Source organism: Diabrotica virgifera, chromosome 6 (genome assembly GCF_917563875.1).
Source record: "Diabrotica virgifera virgifera chromosome 6, PGI_DIABVI_V3a".
Classification (NCBI taxonomy): Eukaryota; Metazoa; Arthropoda; class Insecta; order Coleoptera; family Chrysomelidae; genus Diabrotica; species Diabrotica virgifera.
The window spans coordinates 147,715,995-147,734,075 of NC_065448.1; the positions used below are offsets into that span (position 1 = coordinate 147,715,995).

Here is an 18,081-nt window from a genome sequence, read left to right on the forward strand (position 1 = left end):
GCGTCCGTTTTGGGTAGGTTAACAGTTATTTTATAGCATAACTTTTTTGTCTTGAATTTTTGAGCATTTTTGACACTAGATTATTAAATTATGAGGTATTCGAGTACTAAAAGTTACTCTTACTTTATGTTGGTAAAATACTTCGTTTTTATTGAAAAGTTCTTTCAATTTTTTTCAAATTCCAAAAACGAAAAACTTTCAAATCGATTTTTCTAGAAAACGGTGTGCCCTACCGACTTAAATCAAGAGTACTTTTTAGTACTAGAATAACTCACAATTTAATAATCCGGTGTCAAAAATGCATAGTTAAGGACAAAAAAGTTATGCGATAAAATACCCGTTGCTCTACCCAAAACGCACGCCTATGACCGGTACTTGAAATTTGCAATGGATGGAATCGATTCATCTCTGAAAAGTAAATATGCATACCAATTTTTGTTTTTCTAAATAGAAACTTTCTGGAGGTATTTAAGAAAAACTAATTTCATGACGCCATCTTCAAAGAGCTCTAGCTCCCTTAAGAAGCATTTTCGGACTAGGTGAATTGTCTTAAAATTATCTGAGGAATCTCCTGTCTTCTGTGGGTGTTCTGGACACCCTGTATATGTCTTTTTTCTTCTCTTAATTGTTAGAAGTACTTCTCTTTCTTTATGCATACGTCTCATTACCTCTCCGTTGATTATTCTATCTATCCACGAGACCTTCAATATCCTTCGGAACATTTCTATTTCTTCTGATGTTATGTTTTCTCTTTTCACTACTGTTTTTGGGCATATGTAGTTTGAAATTATTCTTATATCTCTGAGGTCTAATCTTCTTTTTTTCAATGCTTCGATCAGTTGGTCATGTCTAACCCTATCAAAAGACTTATTAATAAAACACACGTATAGGTTCTTGATTCATATCTAATGTGAAATTCACACTGGGAGTGCAGTACGGTTAAGATGCGCATTCATTGTTGCCACAGTTCCTGTGCGACGCCCTTGAGAGAGCAATCAACAACTGGTAAAGACCGACAACCCTGTGCGTTTATTCCCCATTAGAAATGTATTGCTCTATCTTAGCCATACTGCACTCTCGGTGTGAATTTCTCTCTAGACATCTTTGCGACAGAACGTTAAGTGCGAATAGTGCCTCGCTTGTTCCTAGGCCTTTACGGAAGCCAAATTGTGAATAGCTGATGTATATATCTAGTTTCCTGCACATTCTATTATGAATCAGTTTTAGCAGGATTTTCAGTGCGTGACTCATCAAAGTTATTGTACGTCAGTCAGTTATTGTACGATAGTCAAAGCAACTCTTGGGATTATTCTTTTTTGGAAGGGTTACAAACGTTGATACCAGCCATTCATTTGGTATTATTCCAGTTGCATACAGGGTGTTTCATTAATAATTGTCCATATAGTAACTGGAGAAACCTTAGCACAAAATACGAAGATTTAATTTAAAACACTTAAAATAAAATGTGGTTTCTTACTGAGTTACAGCATTGATTATAAACACACACAATGGGTGTTTTTAATCAATGGTTACAGCGTGTTTTATCTAAAAATTTAAAAATTATTTTTGCTCAGCATTTTAAAACTGTACTACGTATCCTGTCCATACATGACAGAAAGTGCGACTACTATACACCCTACTAAATTATGATAAACAAACGTTTCTAGCTACTACCAGAGGCGTACGACAGGGGATAGTGAATGGTTGACCCTTCTCAAATTCTACGCCACTGGAGAAATTACTATTTTAGTACCATTTTTAGATTCTCCAATACTTTCTACGTAAATAATATACTCTTCATTGGTAACGATAAAGTTATTAGTTTTCGAGATACTTGCAGTTAAATATGATACGGTACAGTTATTTTAATTAATTTATGATATTATGATCCATATGATTAAAATTTAAAAATTATTTGTACCCAGTACAGTGGAACCCCGATAAGTCGACCCCGATAACTCGGAAGTCCGGCTAACCCGGACGGATTTTCATCAGACAAAACAAAAATTTTTCCATTTTAACTGAGTTTTTTACCAAGAAATAAACAATACTCTATACAACTGTATGTAATTTAGAGTACTGTGCATATGGATTTAATGTTTTGGCATTTATAATGGAGTTTATCTCTAAGTATACCGTATTTTAATAATTTTTACCATATTCTCCGGCTAACCCGGATTTTCGATAACCCGGATCGGCCGATGTCCCGATTAATCCGACTTATCGAGGTTCCACTGTACTTTAAAACTATTTGGCGTATCCTTATCATACTTGGCAGAAAGTATAGGCACTGTACACCCTACTAAATTAAGATAAATAAACGTTTCTAGCTACTACCAGTGGCGTACGAAAGGGGATAGTGACTGGTTGACCCTTCCCAAATTTTACGCAACTGACGAAATTGCTATTTTAGTGTAATTTTTTGATTTTCCAATACTTTTATGTTAATAATATACTCTTCATTCGTAACGATAAAATGATTAGTTTTCGAGATATTTGAAATTAAAAATGAAGCGACACAATACATTAATCAAAATAACCGTGTTGTTTCATTTTTAACTTCAAATATCTCGAAAACTAATGACTTTATCGTTACGAATGAAGAGTATATTATTTTCATAGAAAGTATTGGAGAATCCAAAAATTGAACTAAAATAGCAATTCCGCCAGTGGCGTAGAATTTGGAAAGGGTCAACCATTCACTTTCCCCCGTCGTACGCCTCTGGTAATAGTCAGAAACGTTTGTTTAACGTAATTTAGTAGTTTGTACATTACGTATACTTTCTGCTAAGTATGAAAAGGATATGTCGAATAGTTTTAAAATGCTGAGAAAAAATAGTTTTTAAATTTTTAGATAAAACACCCTATAACTCAGTAAGGAAATACATTTTATTTAAGTGTTTTAGGTTAAATCTTCGTATTTTGTGCTAAGGTTTCTCCAGTTACTATATGGACAATTATTAGTGAAACACCCTGTATACGACATCGATTAACTACCAAAACAATCCACAGAGAACGGCAGTTCTCACCAGTGGCGCACAACACCCCTACATGCGACACTATATATACACGAAATTTTCGATTTTCTAAACCTGACTGAATTAAAAATTGGGCCAAATCCCATCTTAAAGTTTAGGAAAAGACTCGTCCATCCATATGTTACTTCTCCATTTTTGTCCCAAGGTGTGGATTTTACGGCCCTTCCCATTTAAAGCCTGTTTTTCGTTCTCGTCCCCAAGACTCCCAAAAAATTCAAAAATTTAAGCCCGACCTTTGCGGCTTCTGATAGCATAGATAATTACCTTTCCAACGCATGTTTAATTTTGAAAATCGGTTATACCATTCAAAAGTTATCGAGCTCAGAAATATGACTCAATTTTTATTTAAAAAATGGAAAATGTTTGTGGATATGTTTGTATGTATGTATGTTTGTATGTGTGTGGAAAAGTTAAACCGATCTGAATTTTTTTTTCTGTGTTTCAAGAGGGTGTGAGGGCCGATTCAGAACCGGTCTAATTTTTGACTTCTGACTACCCGTAAGTTAGCTAGAGGACTAGGTAAATACAAAATAGCATATTTTTTGGGCGTATATATCTTAGGTTCAAGGAAAGACAGGAAAACCGCAAATACACCAAAATAGGGTTGAGTTAAGCTTTCAAATGGCGCCTAAGCGATCAAGCTGAGACATACGCACTGCTCACCATAGCCAAAAAACTGAAAAATTAAACTTTGAAAATTTTGGTTTTTCGACAATTACTCAAAATTTAAACCTACGAATTGCGCCAATAACTGAGCGTTTGTAGAAGGACTCAGGACGCGCCTAACGGTGTATACCTTATATCTGGGAAAATTCGAATTTTTAAGTTATAGGCTTCATAAGAATTATCAAATCTATTTCTTATGGGAAAAAACGGTTTTTCAAGCTCAATAATTCCTGTAATACGTTCAGTTATCATACTAGATCTTGGATGCATCAGATACTACTTGTCCATACGTTTCAAATTCATGTTTCGTGATTAACATCAGGTAAGCCGTTCAGAAGTTATAGAGCTCCAAAAGTATAATTAGTCCAGGAACTGAAATTTTTCACGTCGTAATTTTTACAGAATGGATAGATTTGCTTAAAAATTTGACAATAAGTAGTGGATAGTCCAAGGATCAAAATCTATATGATGCCGAAAGACGCTTTTACCATGAGGTGGTTGCCACCTCATCTCGAGGGTGGAATTTTTTTTTATATTTTGACCGCAAATGCTGGAAAAAATATTAATTATAAGCAAAAAATGTTCATTATACATTTTGCTAACTCCCATCTTCAAGTTCAGAAAAAGACTCACCCATTCATATGTCAACCATCCATTTTGGTCCAAGGGTGTCGATTTTAAGGCCCTTCCTATTTAGGGTGTTTTTCGTTCTGGTCCCCAAAACTCCCAAAAACTTCGAAAATTTAAATCTGACCTTTGCGGCTTCTAACAGTACTGATCATTACCTTTCCAACGCATGTCTAATTTTGAACATTACCAGAGAACGGCAGTTCTCGCCAGTGGCGCACACACGCACCACCCTACACGCGACACTATATACACAAAATTTTCGATTTTCTAAATCTGACTGAATTGAAAACTGGGCCAACTCCCATCTTAAAGTTCAGAAAAGACTCACCCATTTATATGTCAACCATCGATTTTGGTCCAAGGGTGTAGATTTTACGGCCCTTCCTATTTAGGATCTGTTTTTCGTTCTCGTCACCAAAACTCTCAAAAAGTTTAAAAATTTGTCCAACCTTTGCGGCTTCTAATAGAACTGATCATTACCTTTCCAACGCATGTCTAATTTTGAAAATCGGTTATATTATACCATTCAAAAGTTATAGAGCTTAGAAATGTGACTTAATTTTTATTTAAAAAAGGAAAAATGTTTGTGGATATGTATGTATATGTGTTTGAAAGTTAAACCGATTTGATATTTTTTCTCTGTGTTTAAAGAGGGGCCGATTTAGAACCGGTGTACTTTGTCACTTTTGACCACACATAAGCCAGCTATAGGACTTGGTAGGTACAAAACGGCATATTTTTTGGGTGTATATATATTCGGATCAAGAAGCGGCAGGAGAACCGCAAATACATGAAATCAATAGTGTTGACTTTCAAATGGTGTCTAAGCCGTCAGGATTAGACATACATACGGCTCAGTATAGCCGAAAAACTGAAAAACTAAACTTTGAAAATTTTAGTTTTTCGACAATTACTCAACATTTCAACGTACGAATTGCGCCAATAACTTAGCGTTTGTAGAAGGACTCAAGACGAATCTAACGATGTATACCTCATATCCGGGAAAATTCGAATTTTTAGGTTATGGGCTTCATAAATATGATAAAATCTATTTCCTGTGGGAAAAACGGTTTCGAAAGCTCAGTAATTCCTGTAATAGCTTCAGTTATCATACTTGACCTTAGATCCATTAGATACTACTGGTCAATACGTTTCAAACTCATGTTTACTGATCAAAATCGGTTAAGCCGTTTAGAAGTTATTAAGATACAAAAGTATAATCCAATTAACGATTATTCCCCAAATGGTTTATGTAGTTGTAGTGGTTACGACGCTAAATTTGATCTGGCAACGGGCAATCCGACTTCATTTACCGGCCATCTCAATATTTTTTTTTCAATATATTTCGAATAGAAAAAAATCTAGTGTACATTCGATGGACACTAGATCATTTGGGAGATAATGCAACAAAGGTGACAATTTATAAAGCTTGACTTGTAATAGAGGAACATTGCATTCAACTTCATACATTTAATTTATAAATAACTTTGAAAAACTCCTGACACAAGAATAAAAAACCGCTAAACGCCGTAAAAATGAGTGGCGCATAAAATATTCCAGCTACAAAAGATGTGATATGAATGTTACGTGGCGCGAAAATGGATTTTCATTTGATGCAAAACAAAATTTTTGTTTTATTTTAAAATATTTTTCCATAATATTTGCTAAATTTGAAGTAAACGCGCCACAAAAGAGTTTCAAAATTCAAACTGTATCAAAGTTACTCTTTTGTGGCGCGTTTACTTCAAATTTAGCAAATATTATGGAAAAATATTTTAAAATAAAACTAAAATTTTGTTTTGCATCAAATGAAAATCCATTTTCGCGCCACGTAACATTCATATCAGATCTTTTGTAGCTGGAATATTTTATGCGCCACTCATTTTTACGGCGTTTAGCGGTTTTTTATTCTTGTTAAATTATACAACAGGTGAACATAATAATTAAACACATTAATTATCCAGGTATTTATTTGTCAGATGTGTGTAATAACTAATTTACAATGTTTTAAATAAACTGTATGGTATTCAGAATGAAAATTATTGCTTATATTACAAATCTTCAGGCAATAATTATAATAGACTCAAAATGAAAAAATAGTTAGGTATTAGATATTTTAATTAGTAAATCGATATCGTTAATTTTTATTTAAATTAAATTATTGTCTTGACTTCGCCAGGCAAATCATGAACGTCATTATGCTATGAGAGATACAGGCATAAATTTTAATGGTACGATATATACCCGAATGCTACAAATAATGACCAATGCTGATGATATCGTGATAATCGGAAAATCGAGATGAAGCAGTTAAGGCTTTCATGCGTATCAATAATACTACAGGAAACATTGAATTTATGGTTAACAGACAGAAAAGTACATACAGTTGAGTCCGGGAATCTTTACTCGTGCGTCATCATTTAAAGCATACGAAATAAGTCGATGATAAGTCGGAAATTGAAATTTACTAAACGCAACAGCAAGTCCGCAACAGCAGTTCGTATGCTTTAAATGATGACGCACGGGTAAAGATTCCCGGACTCAACTGTAAAAACCGGCAATATTAATAATATAACCCAATAACTTGAGATACACCATGAAACTATTTAAATAGTGAAATAATTCTGCTAAATAAGCTCATTGATGGACTGCAAAAAATAATTATCCAAAGAAATAGGAAAGGGAATATGCGTAGCTAACTGCTGCTACTTTGGGCTAGTCTCTCTCAACTAAGTGTCAAGGCAACAAAATACAAATATGGACAATGGCGATGAGAGATGAAGAGCTGCTATGAATCTGTAGAAGAAAAGTATTGAGAAAAGGCGATACAATTTTGAACCCTATAGACTTCTTGTTGATACAGATATTGTTAAAATCATCAACATCAAGCGCCTAAAATAAGTGATGCGGATGGACGAACGGAAATTACTCTGCTAAATAACCGTGAAAAATAAGCCGGTCGGAAAAAGGGAACGACCTAAGCTCAGGTATTTGAACGAGGTGGAGAAAGGTTAGCAGATATTGGAGCGAGGAAATGGAGACATAAACATTGCCAGGGGTGAATGTTTTCAGGAAGACCAAGACTCATGACTGACTGTAGCGCCATCTGATGATGGTGATTGATTAACTTATTGTCATCCTGAACTGGGCTACTTTGACCTTTTAAACAAGGGTTGACCTTTCGACAATACCATATGCAACTAACACAATTGGATTTAAAAGGATTCTAAATGACAATCAACAACATTTAAACTGCCTATAAAAACAAAATATGTATACAATAAATGTAACCGTGATGTAACTGCTTATAAAAAATAAAAAGAAGATTTCATACATAATACTGACAAATAACAATGAGTTTTTCTTATAAAAATACAAAAGAAATTTTTTTTCATTTTGAGCCCAAAGCCTGAATTAATATTAAACACGTATTGTACATATTATATCTCACGCAGAGATATTTCACTACTAGAGTTTTTCTTCATATTTTTACAATTATCCATACAAAAATTGGACACCACCATTCAGGAACCAAAGCGCAAAACCTGCTAATAAAAAATATATTTAGTGTTTCAAGAATAGTGGAACGTCATACAGTACATTAAAAAAGATAGAATACAAAACAGCACACTTCCTTGAACTGTCTGTCACTTCTCCTATGCTTATGCAACAACCTTCACAGTAAGATTTGGCATAGAAGCTAGAGCTGTTCTGTTTAGTCTCTATTAGTATTTATTAAACAAGTAACAGTTCTTACTAAGGAAGACGTCAAAAACCAAACACAAAAAATAACACTTGCTTTCAGTTGAACTTGGAATAACCCCTCCAATCTTTTGTGTACTTTTTACGTGGCTTTTATATACTTCACTTCACTTGCTTCACTGTTTACTTTTATGTCTAGTGACGACTAGAACGTCAGAAAATGTACAGAAACCAATAAACATAGAAAGTTGACAGTTTATAGAACAGTTATATTTGAAGTTTATAGTTGTCATTGTGTTGAAGTTGTAAAAGTTGTAAAGTATTGTAATAATAGAGAGTTTTTAGACCCTCTACTTTTTAACGTACGTTAAACATAAAACGTTATACTTGCCATGGGCATTGAGTAATAAATAAGGGATAACGTGTTTACTTAAAATAGTTTTTGAATCCTTTCAGAAAATACGCTCACAGGTTAACGTTAATTGACATTCGGCAAACGTAACCTATAAAACGGCAGTTGTGTGCTATAACCTATTTTATTGAATTATTTGCCATAATGAAAGAAAATGTATTAAGACGTTAACCAAAGACAATTTACTACTTTTAAGAACACACAACATCCATCCTAAGTTTAACAAGACAATTCAGTCAAGGGTCAGATTTTTCCAGAAATGGTGTAATTTAGAATTGTTCTACCAGGGTTGCCAAGCAGATTATATTCAATTATATTATATGTTTATTACCTGATAGTTTTTAAGAAAAACAAATTTTAATTACAATTTTATACATCGTTACTATATTTTTTATTCTAGTTGTCTTTGGTTCAGCTCATATGACTTTTTTTCGTTTTTTATGATTTAGATGACATTTGGCAATCTTACAAATACGTAATCCCTTAACAACGTGAACCTTATTTATATAATAACCTAAATAAGGGGATACCTTATCCGCTAATAAAGTAATACGTTATTTTTCTGTTAATGCGCATGAGCAGAATAACGTATAACGTTACTGAAATAATGGGCTTAAAAACTCTCTATTGTTGATGTTTGAATAACGTTATTTTAAAGCAGAGTATTCTCCTTTTCATGACCATTTTTCAGTGCGTCACAAATTATAGAAAAAAAGGTAAGTCCGTGATAATACACATTTATGACATTTATTCTAACATGACATTTTACTTAAATCTGACAGTTGTCACATTTTATTTTCAATTTGGAATAAAAACAAATCAATTGTGTCTATTGCATTTATAAAATAGTATTTTCTTTGATTTGTATAGTCTTATAAATTGTACAGATTATATTGATAATATTATTATTTTATTTAATAAATAATTCTTTTTTGATTATGGCGCCATCTATCGACAACTAGAATAACTAGAAGAAATGTTATAAATGTCTGTAATCACCGACGTGCCTTTTTTCTGTCACATACAATTTAATGCGTTAGAGAGAAATCGAAAAACTGTTACGCACTGAAAAATGGTCATGAAAAGGACTATAACAACACTATTAATGTATTTCTTGTATGGAAAAACAATTATTTTGAAGTTTCATGAGAGTCACATGACATAGTAGACATGAAAGTCACAGGTGAGAGCGGGCCAGATTAGCCCAAGCCTAGCAATTGGGTATCCGTGTGTCTACTAGCGTGCGCTTACTGTATGTGATGTTTCTTTCATTGATAGTAGATTACTCTAAATCACACTTAAATTTTCAAGCCCGCTTTTTTTTCGAGATGTTCTGTGTTGTTTTAATTAAACACATTTCTAAAACCACTCTTTTGTTGTAATTTCTTTCCCTTGCCAATATTTTGATTTTGTTATAGTTTGGAGTGAGACAAGGGAACATTCGGCCACGATGGGTCACTCTCCAAACTTAAAATTTCAAATCTAGTCTTATGTTTATTGCAGTTTTAGTCATTTTGTATTAATAATACCAGTTATGACTGTTATGAGGCTCAAAGCTGCTCGATCTTGAATCCATCAATGAAGGAGCCCCGGGGTAGATTTCTATGGAGTTTTTTTTATCATAACCCATATTTGATTACACTCTGCAATGAAAACACTTTTATTTTTTATTACTACGGTTTAAACATTTATGTACAGTAGAGGTTACTGAACAACCTGTGGGTTTCCGAAAACTGGAAAGTCACATCCATAAATGTATATGTTACGGGTAAAGTTAGGTAAACGGGCAATTCTAAGATTACCCTGGTTAAGTGCGAAATACTTGCCAGGTTTTGGTAAAATAGATGCAAATGTAAAGCTGCTGGAAATATTTGTATCTCCAAATGCCACAGCAGCTTGTCTTGTTTTAACAATTAACCCTTTAGATGCGTTTAGTCGCCACAATACGTTTTACCTTGGCACTCGTATGTCGCCGTATATGCGGCGTACCATGTTTTATAATTACAGCGGGTTTGTCTTGGCTGTCATCCCCTAAACATTTCTAATATTTCTAAATTGCTTTCTTAATTCTTCGTTGAGTACCTACATGTTTATAGTGTTTTATGTATTAATTTTTTTGGTGGTCGAAGCCGTTTTTTGTGGATTTTTTTGAGGGCTGTCTGAAACATACAAAATCGATATTAGTAAATGCACTGCGATGTCAAAGGTGATCTAGAATTTATTACATATTTGCTGTTTGGGTCTTTTGTGCTTCCATCTATGGTACACATAATATCTCACGTAGAATCCGGTTTTGATAGTCTTTTAGCTCGGCGAGTTTTGTTCTGGCTTTTTCCTCCATCATATCCAGTACCCTGAATTGTTTTAAGTCTCTGAAAAGGAACCATTTAGCGACGTATCTGGGAACGTTTACAGCCTCTCTAAGGAATTTGTTGTGTGTTGCTTGAATATTCTTTTTGTTGCTGTGCCTTGTGTGTCCCCATGCAAGACCAAGTAGTATGATGCTTGATGTTGTTTATCAGTCTTCATTTTGTTTTCATAGCTAAGTTGCTTCTTCTTCCTGTGAGTTCTCCTATTGCAGCTCTGCGTTGCTGTTTTCTTGTCGCGTTAACATGTGGTGTGAATGTTATATTGGTCCATTGTGACTCTTAGGTATTTAGCTTTTGCCATTCGATGCACTGTTTTGCACTGTTAGCTGTTCTTCTGGGTTATTTCTTATCTTTTTGAAGATAGCCGTTTGATTCTTTTCGATTGGATACTCCATTCTTCTATCGTATCCAGTGCCATCTGCATAAATCCTGATTAGTGTACCGGGTGTTCTTGAAACATTTGCTATATAGATGCTGTACAGGAGGGGTGATAAGGCTGCTCCTTTGTTACTCCAGCTTTGGAGATTCCGTGTTCAGCTAGAACTGGTCCTATCTGGACCCTGGACCTTCGGTTGCTTAGTAGGTACGAGATGAGTTTCGTTACATCCCCGCTGTGTGCATAATCTCTCATTTTGTATGCTAGTTCTTCATGCCACACTCTTTCAAAGTCAAAGGATTTGCTTACATCCAGGAAGCTGCTCATGTATATTGCTTGTCGTTGAATCCGAATTGTGCTTCTGGTATTAATCCTAGCTTGGCTGTCTCTGATCGAAGTCTTGTTTGGGTGACTCGCTCTAATATCTTACTAACTGCTGGAGGTATCTCAGCTAATCGGACTGTAATTTTTCGGTAATATGAGGTTCTTTCCTGGCTTTGGTATCATGATAACATGGGTTTCCTTTCATCGGAATTGCTTCCGAAGGAAGATAGTTAAGATCTATGTTAGTAATTTCGTCTGGACCACGTGTTTTCTTGGGTGAACTTCTTCTGATCAGTTCACTTATTTCGCTTCGTGATGTGGGGTTTATTTGTTTATTATATCTTCTTGGTCGGACGTTTCTAGTTCTATTTCTTCGAATTTTTCGATAAAGTATAATATGTCTTCGTTTTGGTAATAATTCAGTATACACTTCCTTCCAAGAGACCTTCTCATCACTTCGGCTTTCTCTTCTACAGAATAGACGATTCCGTTTTCTCCGTGTATTGTTGGAATGGGTTTTTTTTATCGTTTTTTAAAGTTTATTGTAGCCTTCATATTTCTTCCATATTTTGCCCCCTTCCTCAATTTCTTTTACGTAATTGTTCCACGTTTGGCTCATGTTCTATTAGTGCCTATTTGACTTGTCGATTCACAAGGTTTGCCCTATCTTGACTTCCTGATCTTGTTTTTCTCTCTCTTTTTGACCCTGTTCTTTTTCCTTATCATTACTTTTTTTTCGGAATAATGTCTCTAAATGTGAATTTCATATTCTTCTTGAGTAGTTCTATTCCTTAGTGCTTGTCTTATGATGTTTTCCAGCTCTAGGACTTTTTCCTCTATTTCTTGTGGATTGTCGATTATAGGACCGTTTACAATTCTTATGCTCACTAGTCGTTTGAAGATATTTTTTTTTTCATTTTTTTATGTTCTATATTCTATGTGAATAAAAAAGACTAAGCTCAATTTGAACCCTCTACCCCTTTCCCCTCTCCAGCACCGAAAATGTAATTTTTTTTGTCATTCTACTTGGTATAGTGACGGAAGAACAGACGGACAGACAGTAATGAAACCGGAAGTATATATTTTTTCTCATCTTGCGAAGGTGCGTCGAATAATATGTCACTTGTACTATTCCAGTGACTTTAATACAGTACTTCCGGTTGTATTTCTAAAACCGGAAGTCCTAGGTCAAATTTCACACCTTTAGTACCATCCTTGGATTATAAGCTTTCATTCGACACCTCATTTGTCATTCTACCTGGTATAGTGACGGATGAGTTATATTCGCGGTCGGACGGACAGACAGCCTATATCAAATTTCTCACCATTAGTACCATCCTTCGATTATAAGCTTTCATTCGACACCTCATTTGTCATTCTACCTGGTATAGTGACAGTGGAGTTATATTCGCGGACGGACAGACAGTACCTAATGAAATCGGAAGTATATATAAATACGATCATCATAATATTAAGCCATTTTTTAATTCTTATGTCGGTTTTTCCACCAAACGGACAGTTCAGTTTGTTTTGTTTGTATTTTCTGGAACTCTAAAAACAAAACTGAAACAAAAACAAAATGTTTGTTTCGATTAAGCGCACTACACTTTGTTCGACTTTTTTTTGTTTTTAGCCCTTTTCCACTGGTTGTCATAAGGAAGTGAAAGATCAGTTTTTTCTTCAATAACCAATCAACATGTTTAAAGAAGATATTTTATTCTTGGATGTGTCTGGTCGATACTGAATTCCTTGGAAAAAAAATTCTGTCATGCATAACACTCATTGTATTATAATCAAACAACTGTGTAAAATTCTGTATTGTCCCAGATTTCTTCATTTTTTTATAGTTCCTTATTTCTTTCACCTGTATATTATCTGAAATTGTTTTTAATTCTTCTTTTAATTTCTATTAAGTTGGTACTAAACAATTAGTCAATTTCTGTGTATCCGGAAGGCATCTATTAAGGTAGATATTTCTTCAGTAGTCCACTATTTTTTGGAAACTTTGCCACCTTCAGAAAATATCTATTTAGTTTTACTAAAACGTGTGAGTGATGGGAAGAAACTTCCCGCGCCAAAACAACCACTAATTTAGTACAAAATTCGTACTCAGTAAGTCGACAATAATAAACACAACAGACTCGAGTTTCAAAACGCAACGAAACACTTTGCTGTTACTGCTTCCCAGCGGGAATAAAAAAACTACGACTGTTTAAAAACACGCCGGTCTTCAAAAAGTTGCAGTTTCGTTTTATTCTACAGGAGTTTGTGTTTTGTCCGTTTAGTGTTAAACCTCCATTATAACCGACGTATAATTCCTACAATTTGAATGATGACAATGTGCAAAGATCCCTGTATATTCATTTCATCCTATTCGTTTGTTTTGATTTTGTAGATTTTGATTAAGAAAATTAATCTTTTCGGCCATATTGGCAGGGATTTGCCAGCAGTATAAATTAGCTTATAATTTTTATTTCTGTAAACGGTATAGGTAGCTTTAGTACATATAGGAAAAAAAATTGTAGAAAATCTTTAGAAAAACTTTTGGTGTATGACGTATGACTCACACTTTTGGTGTATTATTAGGCAGGCCACACATCAAAGAAACATGAAACGTAAATCACGTTTCATGGAAATAAAACACTGCTAAATAAATAAACGTCGGGCCATTTATGAAACTCTCCGAAAATAAAAATGTTTTATGAGCATGAATCACACTCGTTTCATTGGTAGGCGGACTTCAAGATTTGTTTAGCCGTGTTTTATTTTCATGAAACGTGTTTTTCGTTTCATGTTTCATGTTTCGTTGGTGTGCGGCTTGCCTTAGAGAGTAGTATGTTTTAGACTGAATACAAATGAGTAATACTCATTCAGGCTAAAATGAACACTGTTTTCAAGATTTTGATATAATTTCCACATCTAACTTTTATGATCAGCAAAGAAAATATGTCCAACTCTTACTGAATGACATTGGAAAGTCAACTATCATGTATAGACTAATGACTATTATAAAAATATTGAAAATTTACCTTCAGTTATCATATTCTTCATCAATATATAAATTATTATCGCTGGAGTTTTGACTGTAGCGGGAAATGGGTACTAAAGGAGGTACAATATCATTAGGATTTACTCTAGGTGGTAAACTGCTAGAAGATCTGCTTGTGGGTAGAAGTTGTGGAACTCCCGCCAACTCTTCAGAAGCTATTGTTACATGCAATTTTGGTTCGTCTGGTTTTAATAAATTAGTCACAGAAAAATTTATCTTGCTATTCTCCGCATTTACTACTTTTGGGCCGTATTGAATCACAGGCGTTCTGCTTGTGGAGGTACTTTGTTCATTCAAGGCTGTGTGAGAATGAGTAGGGACGTAGACATCAGTTTGAGGAACATTTCGTTCGTGGGTACTTCCCCTCGACGATCTAGCCCTACTACTAGCACTACTGTAAAAAATATAATGAAATATTAAATTAATAAATAAGATATCTATAAGGCTAAGACTATTTTAATATATCATACAGTGGAACCTCGATAAGTCGGATTAATCGGGACCACGGCCGATCCGGGTTATCGAAAATCCGGGTTAGCCGGAGAATATGGTAAAAATTAATAAAATATGGTATACTTGCAGAGAATCTCCATTATAATTGCAAAAACATGAAGTACATAATATGAAGAGCACATCTAAATTACGTAAAGTTGTATAGGAACAGTAGTGTTCATTTTTTGGTAAAAAACTCACGTCAGTTTCGATTGTGTCAATTCCGTCTGACGAAAATCAGTGCGGGTTAGCCGGACTTCCGGGTTATCGGAGTCCGACTTATCGGGGTTTCACTGTATATTCAAATTAAAATAACTAAATTTTCAGTTTTTATAAGGCGGTCAAAAAATTGATTCAGAATATCTGATTCAGATTAGTCCATTCACTCACGGTAAAACATTCCAAATTATAAAGAACTGCTTGGATTGCCATGAAATTTGGCAAACACAAATAACACGTCAAAGAAAAAAAGTGATATTGTAGCGATATGTGTTTTTGCCCTGGAGGTGAGTTTCACGCCTTCTCGGGGGTAAAAAACTATACGTTCAAAATAAGTTCGGAAATAGATAAACTGACTAGTTCTAGACAACTTCTGTTCTATAGCGTTTTTTTACTAAGTTAATAATTTCCCAGTAAATATGTTCATTTTTCAACATAAAAAAACACGTTTATCTACTCGCTCATATTATGTATAAGTTTTTAGTTTGTGAAAACTATCATTATAGATAGCAGTGCGTGAAGGATTTAAAGTGTGCGTGAAGTAACAATGTATTTTAAATGGGATTTACTTTTTCGCACTGTTTTTGACACACTTTCATATAACCAAATATCCTTAACTTTGGCGTTGTCATGGTGATGACATTGTCAGCAATAAATTACGACAAAAGTTTTGACAGTTTTGTGGTTTGAAAGAAGTTAGAATTTTTAAATATCAAAGTTCTAAAAATTGTAGAATAGAAATGAATTCCAGTGACGAAGAGTTACAGTTTTTTTATTTGTTTATCGTAGATAAAATATTGTATGAAACTGTGCGTGAATTACTTTTTGCGAACTTAAGCGATGTATAGCACACGCTCCGCTGTCGCTCGTGCTCTAAACATCGCGTGCGTTCGCAAAAAGCATACTTCACGAACTGTTTCATAAATAACTATTTCAAATGGTTTTTCGCAAATAACTCAAAAAGTGTTTTATCGAAAAAAACCTTTTAGCAAAAATATAGCCCATAAAAAGTGAAAAAAAAAAAACTGTAAAAGCCCAGTAGAAGCAGAGTTGTAGTTAATGAAAAATATGTTCATACTCGTCAAATTCCAAATTGAATATTAGACAAGGCTGTATCGTCGCCCCCGTTAGATAAATTATCCCAATTCGTTTTTTTTTGCACAAACTTACTCAAAAAGAGGTCCTTATAACAAATCCACAGGGTGCCGGGAGGTGTGCCGCGGGCGGAAAATTGTATAAACAATTTTTTTGTGATTTTTCTCTAAAATTAATTGTCGAGTTATACACGATTCAAAATTCGAAAAACGCGAAAATGGCCATTTTCAAGGCTTAATAACTCGGTTAAAAATTATTATTATGAAAGTCAGAAAGTGACTAAATCAAAGTTTAAAGCCCCCTACATGATCCTGAAGAAATTTGTGTCATTAATTTATTACTAAGCTGTTATTTTTAATTATTAACAATGAGCGCTAACAGCGTATTGAGGCGGCTGTCAATGTGAGTAAGATGTACCACATTGGACTGCCGGAATGGTGCATCTGTTTCGCACTCAAATTGACGGCAGCCTCAATACGCACTTAGCGCTCATTGTTAATAATTAAAGATAACAGCTTAGTAATAAATTAATGACACAAATTTCTTTAGGATCATGTAGGGGGATTTTAAACTTTTATTTAGTCACTTTCTGACTTTCATAATAATAATTTTTAACTGAGTTATTAAGCCTTAAAAATGTCCATTTTCGCATTTATTTTATTTTAAATCACGTATAACTCGACAACAATAGATTTTAGAGAAAAATCACAAGAGATTTTTTTTGCTCATAATGATCCAAAGAATTAAAAAAAATTGTACGAAGTAAAAAATTTATTTTTGAATTTGTTTAAAAAAAATGTTTAAACAATTTTCCGACCGCTGCACCTCCCGGCCCCCTGTGGATTTGTTATAAAAAAAACGAATCGGGATAATTTACCTCTCGGGGGCGACGATACAGCCTGGTCTATATTTCAACGTGAAATAACCATAAAATGAAGCAATTTTTAGGGAACTCATTACCACTTTTTTAAAGTGTTGAGTCATAGAGGCTGGATTATAAGCAGTAAACACTGCTTAATTAATGGGCGGTTGAAAACTAACATTACTAACCAAGATCGTACATCTGAAAGAATAAAAGAAGAAATTGAAGAGTCTCAGATGCAGAATCCACCAATTTAATAAAAATTAAAATGGTAAATAGTAATTTAAATCTGAGACTTTTGAAAGTTCTTTCTGGTACATCCTTAATCTGCGACTTTTTCTATCTGAGACTCAAAAGAATCGGATTTAAATTACTATTTACCATTTTAATTTTTATTAAATTGGTGGATTCTGCATCTGAGAGTCTTCAATTTGTTAGGAGATGTCGCTGTATCGCGTCCTAATGGGGAATTTGAATTATCTTTCAGATTCCCTTTAAAATGATGGTCCAGCTGTTTTTCGATTCAGAGGAGTGCACGCTAACGAACGCTGCTGAAGACGCCTGAAATGGTAGAAACAGCCTGTCCAGCGGGTGTGCAACCCTCTGAATCGAAAACAAGCAAAACCATCATTTATTATTAATAAAAGAAGAGCTAGAATGAAAAGAAGTGTATGCTTCCTATGACTACGTCGACAGTGAGTCTTGTATCCTACCATTAAAACACCAAAAGGGATACGCTCGTGCACAAAAATGTCTAAAGTAAATGTTTCATGTTTAAACTTAAAATAAATTGTTGAACCCTCTCCGGGAGTCATCGCAGGTACTAAAACTTAAATAATAATTTGCT

General features: G+C 34.2%; 1 protein-coding gene across 2 annotated transcripts in view; it reads right to left on the minus strand.

The window, feature by feature from the left end:
* Positions 1 to 6,286: 6,286 nt before the first annotated feature.
* LOC114337353 (dr1-associated corepressor) overlaps positions 6,287 to 18,081 on the minus strand; it is a 30,752-nt gene continuing 18,957 nt past the window's right edge. Inside the window, exons 4-5 of one of the 2 annotated variants that reach the window (XM_028287761.1) lie at positions 14,547 to 14,960; positions 6,287 to 7,879 (exon numbers count right to left, since the gene is read on the minus strand). In XM_028287761.1, the coding sequence (XP_028143562.1) occupies positions 14,549 to 14,960 (412 nt within the window). In that variant the 3' untranslated portion in view covers positions 6,287 to 7,879; positions 14,547 to 14,548. Of the gene's footprint in view, positions 7,883 to 14,546; positions 14,961 to 18,081 lie in introns of both variants that reach the window. The other variant, XM_028287762.1, reaches the window with a different exon arrangement.